Below are 6,328 nucleotides of genomic sequence, written 5' to 3'. Positions count from 1 at the left end.
GCAGAGGCAGGGGTAGGGGCAGGGGCAGGGGCAGAGGCAGGAAATGCAGGAAATACAGGAAAAAATGGTCCCTGGCATGCTGAAGAGCTTTCCTCTGGGTGACACAGTTTCAGTGTTTTCTCTCGAATTTTTTTCCTTCTTAAAAAAATAATGAAAAAGAAAGTCTTAACGTTTTATTTACTCAGAAAAACCAAACCAAACCAAACCAATGACAGCAACAACAGCAGTAGCAACAACAAGAATGACAACTACTAAATACATCCTTGACTAAAGAAGGCACTCTGGACTCCAGTGCTGCGGAGCCTCCTCTTCGTCCCTGACCACTGCAATAGGCAGTGTGCCATCTGGCATGGTCTGTATATCCTGACGTGTCTCAGTCTATGAATATTCCCCCCCCACACACACACTTTAAGTGTCTGCCACATTAATTCTGCTATTTTTAGTTTAGTTAGTGCAAGCCATTGTTTTCTCCAAGGGTCTAAATACCATCCTACCATCCAAACCCTTCCTAAAGACCTAACTAGAATGTCGAGCCCATCAGCATGGCGGAGAACACCCCTTAGGGAAGGGTCACTTTTTCCCCCCCTGTGATGCCCAGCATTTGCATTTCCACTGCCAAGCTTCAATCCTTGTTATTGTCCTGGAAGGTAGGCAAGGAAGCAGATTCGATTCACAGAGCTGGTGTAGGGCATTCTGCCACAGACTGGAGCTTCCTGATAGCAACAGAGATGATAAGATCCCCCCAACCCCCCACACTCTACTGTCAGTTCCAGGTGCCAAGGCTCAAGCTGGAGCGGCAGCCAGAAAGACATGACCTTCAGGGAGCTATGGGGCGAAGAGAATGAAACATTCCCAGGGCCAAGTCACATGAGTAGCTAGTAAGACTATCGCTTAATCTTTATAATCAAGATATGGCAAAGATGGACACTTGAGAGGGGCTGAAGACAAGCTACCATGGCAAACGTCATAAACCACTGTCCAGTTTCCAGATTGGAGTCAGTACTTACACCCAGATTTTCTTGCCAGAAGGAGAATCTATATACCTGCCAAAGACACTGTAGCACTGTAAGAAATAGCTAAAGAAGTGGTTCTCAATCTGTGGGTCAGCACCCCTTTGGGGGGTCACATATCAGATAACCTGCCTGTCAGATATTTGCATTACAACTCATAACAGAAAAATTACAGTTATGAAGCAGCAACTAAAGTAAGTTTATGGTGGGGGTGGGGGTCACCATACCATAAGGAATTATATTACTGGGTAGTGGCATTAAGAAGGTTGAGAACCACTGGTCTAAAGGGACCATGACTACTTTCTGCAAGAGTCCTGTGGCAGTTGACTCAAGCTACTCTAAACACTGAGTTAGGAGGTTTTCTTGTTTGGTTTTGGTTTTGTGTTTCCAGTGGCTGAGGTTGAGCCAGGCACTGTAAATAGCAACTGAGGTTGAGCCAGTCGCAGGCTCTTCCGATTAGATCAGCTGAAATAGCACACATGCAGTCAATAAACCGTGCTCTTCCGTTCCCAAACATCCCATTTCTGTACCTAAGTGGATGAGGCCCTCTGAACACTTGTCAGAACCGGGGGATTTGTAAGCTGCTCTCTTCATTCCAATCAACAGACTCGTTGAATTAATCTAAAGTTTTTCTTTTTAACAAGAAAGACGGAGAAATTTGAACAATAGCTTCCCTGGAGATGATATTCTATCTTCTGAATAGAGACACTTTGTATTTTAATACAGCCCAAGGTCTGTCAGTTACTTCACAGTGGGCTGAAAAGCCATGAGATTCTTCTGACCTGTGCATCATTGAAGAAAAATAATCCCACTATGTAGAATGCCCAGGGGCAACAAGAGATAAAGGTGTGTTTTGTTGAATCTTGTACGGGCTGGTTTTGTGTGTCAACTTGACAGAAGCTGGAGTTATCACAGAGAAAGGAGCCTCTCTTGAGGAAATGCCTCCATGAGATCCAGCTGTAAGGGCATTTTCTCAATCAGTGATCAAGGTGGGAGGGCAGCCCATTGTGGGTGGTGCCCTCCCTGGGCCCTCCCTGGGCTGGTAGTCCTGGGTTCTATAAGAAAGCAAGCTGAGCAAGCCAGGGAAAGCAAGCCAGTAAGCAGCATCCTCCATATCCTCTGCATCAGCTCCTGCCTCCAAGTTCCTGCCCTATGTGAGTTCCAGTCCTGACTTCCTTTGATGATGAACAGCAATGTGGAAGTGTAAGCTGAATAAACCCTTTCCTCCCCAGCTTGCTTCTTGGTCATGATAGAATATGGAATAAAAACCTGAACCAAGACAAATCTCTATAGTGATAATTAGTGTTTGCACAAGAAATATTTAAGAAAAAAAAAAACCTTGCACTAAAAATAAAATAAAACACATAAGCACAGAGGAAGAAGAGCTCGATCATACATACATAAGTACATAGGTAGATAGATACATTGCCAGCTGATAGAAAAGATGGATGGATGGATAGACAAATAGATGAAAAGATAGACAGATGAATAGATAGATAAACAGATAAATAGACAGATGAATAGATAGATAGATAGATAGATAGATAGATAGATAGATAGATAGATAGATGGATGGATAGATAGATAGGTAGTTGATAGATAGATAGCTGATAGACAGACAGACAGACAGACAGTTTCAGGTTGTGATGTTATATATGCTTTGCAGTGTGTGGGTGCCACTGGTGGTCTGTTCCTTGAGGTAAAAATAATGATTCCATGGAACTAATAACTGAAAGAGAATGACTGGAATTGGGTACCCAGCCAGAGTGTGATATTAACAAACCACATGTGCCATGGTCTATGATGCCCTCCATGCCCTCCTCTCCAAACCCTTCTCTTCCTCTCTGTCCATGTTTCTCATTTGTCTTTTCCCAATGGCCTGGGCTGACAGACTCCACTTAGATAATCATTGCACAATACAATTAATGACTTTGTTTACAAGATGCTTGCTAGTATTTTATTTATTTATCTGGCCCTGAAAATCAACGGAATACGGAAATGTGGGCCTCAGCTGCCTTCCTCTTTGGCGTATGGTATTTATGCCTTTATACAAGCTGTTTTGTGGCTGTGGTTCCAAGGCATTTCACCGATGAGAGTTTTCAGCATGCACCTACAAATCAACCATGAGGACATTGCTCCAACACAAACTGTTATTAGGAAAATGATCATGGCAAGAAAATAGTAACGAAGAACAGCTTCAGGCAGATGCCAGCTGGTTACGGCTTTCTGGAAAGGTTTAAATTCTAACCCCCAGAAATAAGAATTTATCAAAGGCTGTCGCGCTGAATGAAATTAGATTTTTCTTTTAGTGGTAGTAATAGCTTACTCCTAAAAAAAAGCAGAACTCAGAAACACTGGGGGAGGGGGTTCATCTTATTATTTCTAGTGCAGGGGTGAGAGTTCAGAGCTCAGGGATGCTTCTGTCTCCAAAGTGGCCCCTCCTTTTCCTCTCACTCACATGTAGGTCCTCCAGGTACGCGAAAGCGCTACATATTTTCCATGTAGCATTATTTGGCTAAACTGTAATCATTTTCTCATTCCACTCTTCAAGCATCCGTCTCTATAGCTTTCAGAGTACGTGCCAGAGCAAAGCAAGTAGGAACCATGTGCGAGAGGGAATTCTTGCTCAAACCCTTATGTCCCTTTGTCTATCTCTTTCATTTGCATTACTTAGCTCCACTGAACTGGTACAGTTTAATGACTTTGTAAAGATACAGAGAGATCTTTCCGTGTCTTGTGCTGCAATGAGTACCCTGTGTAGTTTAACATAGAATCAAGATGCCAGACTTGAGCCAGCTCAGTAGTGCACATCTGTAGTCCAGGCACATCTACTTGAGAAGCTTGGGCAGGAGATAAGAAACTCAGAGTCAATGTAATGTAGAGAAGCAATATTGTGTCCAGTCTAGCACATGAATCAAACACACTCCTAAATAACAATGAATTTCTGCCCCATCCACTCAAAGACAATGGTGTTGCCTCTACAGGAACTGGGTTAGGGTTAGGGTTAGGGTTAGGGTTAGGGTTAGGGTTAGGGTTAGGGTTAGGGTTAGGGTTAGGGTTAGGGTCAGGTTCAGGGTCAGGGTCAGGGTCAGGGTCAGGTCAGGGTCAGGTTCTGGGTCAGGTTCAGGGTCAGGGTTAGATGATGTTATTAGAGTTTCTGCTGCCTTTCTTCTAACAAAAGACAACCATCAAATTATGGAATATTAGAACTCACAAAGATCCTAAAATCATACTTACTTAACTATTAATAAAATACAGACTCGTGAGTCACAAACTGTTCTAGCTATTCTGATCTTTGTATGAACTCACTAACAACTCTCTCACAATGGAATTTACTGCTTGGTACTTTACAATCCCTTGCATCGAAACAGAATCAGCCAGCTATCATAAACACAGCTTCAGACGTGCAACATTACCTGAACGAGTGAATACTCTATGGGTTTTATGACTCAAAAAAGGTTTTGATGGGTAGACTCTTCCCCACCCACCCTGGGATCACGTGCCGTCTCTCCCCGTGATTCAGTAAGAGAAAGACAAAGGCCCATCTCAAAGACATGGAGAAAAGGTTTATAAAAGCAAAACAAAGAAAAAGTATACTAATTCCAAAGTTATATGTAAATGTTAAAGCTTAGCATTGACTAGTTAATAATCATAACACAGCAGGTATGCTGTAACTGTTATCCCATGTATTATGTGTGCTCTAACATGCATTCTCTTGTGTTCTATTCAGTTTACAGTCAAAGATCCTCAGGAAGTCACTCCACGAAGCTAAGGAAGAAATAGCTAAGTTCTTCTATCTGTCCATTGTAACTCAGCGTCTTCTCATGGCCTGTGCTCAATGATTGGATACAATCCAGATCTACTTCACACCTTTACCTTTTCCCCATCCTCTGCTCTATGAAGAAGATGAAGATAAAACTTACTTAGTTCATACATCTATGTGTTAAGGCAGGAAGAGTCTAAATCATATGTGGTGTGAAGAAACAGTTGATTAGTCAAGGTCCAATTTGTTTATTTAATCTCCATAGCCTCTGAATATACTTATCACACTGGTACAATGAAAGGAGAAAATAAAAAAAAACAAAAACAAAAACAAAAACCTACTGACCCCTTGTTAGCCCCAAATCACTTTAAGTCTCTGAAGGAACTGGCCTCTACCCAGCTGGCTCTCCATCCCAACACTACTTCTGCACTGTGAGAGGCACACAAGTTGGAAGGACCCAGCCCATCTAGGTCCCTGGTGTTACCTCTGAAAGGCGAAGCCATGCTGCTCATAGAGGATGATGGCTACCAGGACTCCGAGGCCATAAAGCTTCATCCCAACAGTGACTTGCTGAGCAACCAAATTCCTTGGGGAGAAAGTCCCAGATAACTAATTGCCTAAGAGTCTTCTTTACACACTAGTTAAAGTGTAACAGCGAGTTCCCTCTGATTTCTGTAGCTCAGTTGACTTAGCTTCCATTTCCACAGTCTAAAAGAAACACACACATACAATTAGTCAGATTGTGTGATAACTGAACCCTCAAAAAACAAAACCACAGATCATGGCGAGCATGTCTATCGTGTCTAGTGTAAACAACCTTAATCCTGGCGTTGGGGCGTGACGTTATACATAAAGTTCATGCAACTGAACAAAACAAACCCAAAAAGGTTCATAATGTTGTAAGTAAATTTGTGATTTTGCACTGGCCCTTGCTTATTGCTAATCATCTGATGGGTGATGGGCCTTCATGGTGGTTACCTTGATGATGTTCTGTGAACAAACATAATCCAGAGCTGCCTGAACTCTGTACTGCTTGTACCAGCCCCATAGCAACCACGATGGTGGGCCTATCTTTCCCTGTGGTTAAAGAAAGATATTTTTTTAATGGAGACTCCAGAGTCCTCTACACAGACTCTGCTGCTCAGCTTTGTAAGCCACACTAGGAAGAACTCACCCTCTATCTTCACCTAAGTTGAAAGTGTTGACAAGGACACGGTCAGGGGAAGAAAGCTTTCTTCTTCCCTATGACATGAACCAGGACCTGAGATTCCGTTTAGCCTCAGGTGGCATCTGCACTCTGTAAGCAGACTGAGTCCTGACAGCCTCCCCCACATTCTGGCTTGTAAGTGCACTTAACTGTTCCTGAGATTAGGCCAAGGAAACTTGCAAATTAGTCCATCCAGCTTTTCCACAACAGGCATTTGAGAAAGAAAAAAGACAAAACCCTGGATGATTCAGACTTCCCTGAGATTTAAGGCCACCAAAGCAAAGTCATGGGGTTAAGATGACTTCCCCTGTAAATCGAACCATGGGGAGGATAGATCATAAATCGGGG

The 6,328-nt window shown here is 42.9% G+C and overlaps 1 protein-coding gene across 1 annotated transcript in view; it reads right to left on the bottom strand.

The window, feature by feature from the left end:
* The window catches only part of Cpb2 (carboxypeptidase B2), a 37,867-nt gene extending 32,339 nt beyond the window's left edge, over nt 1-5,528 (bottom strand). The window contains exon 1 of the mRNA XM_031360837.1: nt 5,258-5,528. Coding sequence (XP_031216697.1) covers nt 5,258-5,328 — 71 coding nt within the window. The 5' untranslated portion in view covers nt 5,329-5,528. The remainder of the gene's footprint in view (nt 1-5,257) is intronic.
* Nucleotides 5,529-6,328: the final 800 nt, after the last annotated feature.

Source organism: Mastomys coucha, unplaced genomic scaffold (genome assembly GCF_008632895.1).
Source record: "Mastomys coucha isolate ucsf_1 unplaced genomic scaffold, UCSF_Mcou_1 pScaffold9, whole genome shotgun sequence".
Taxonomy (NCBI): domain Eukaryota; kingdom Metazoa; phylum Chordata; class Mammalia; order Rodentia; family Muridae; genus Mastomys; species Mastomys coucha.
This window is presented reverse-complemented; position numbering and strand designations above follow the sequence as displayed.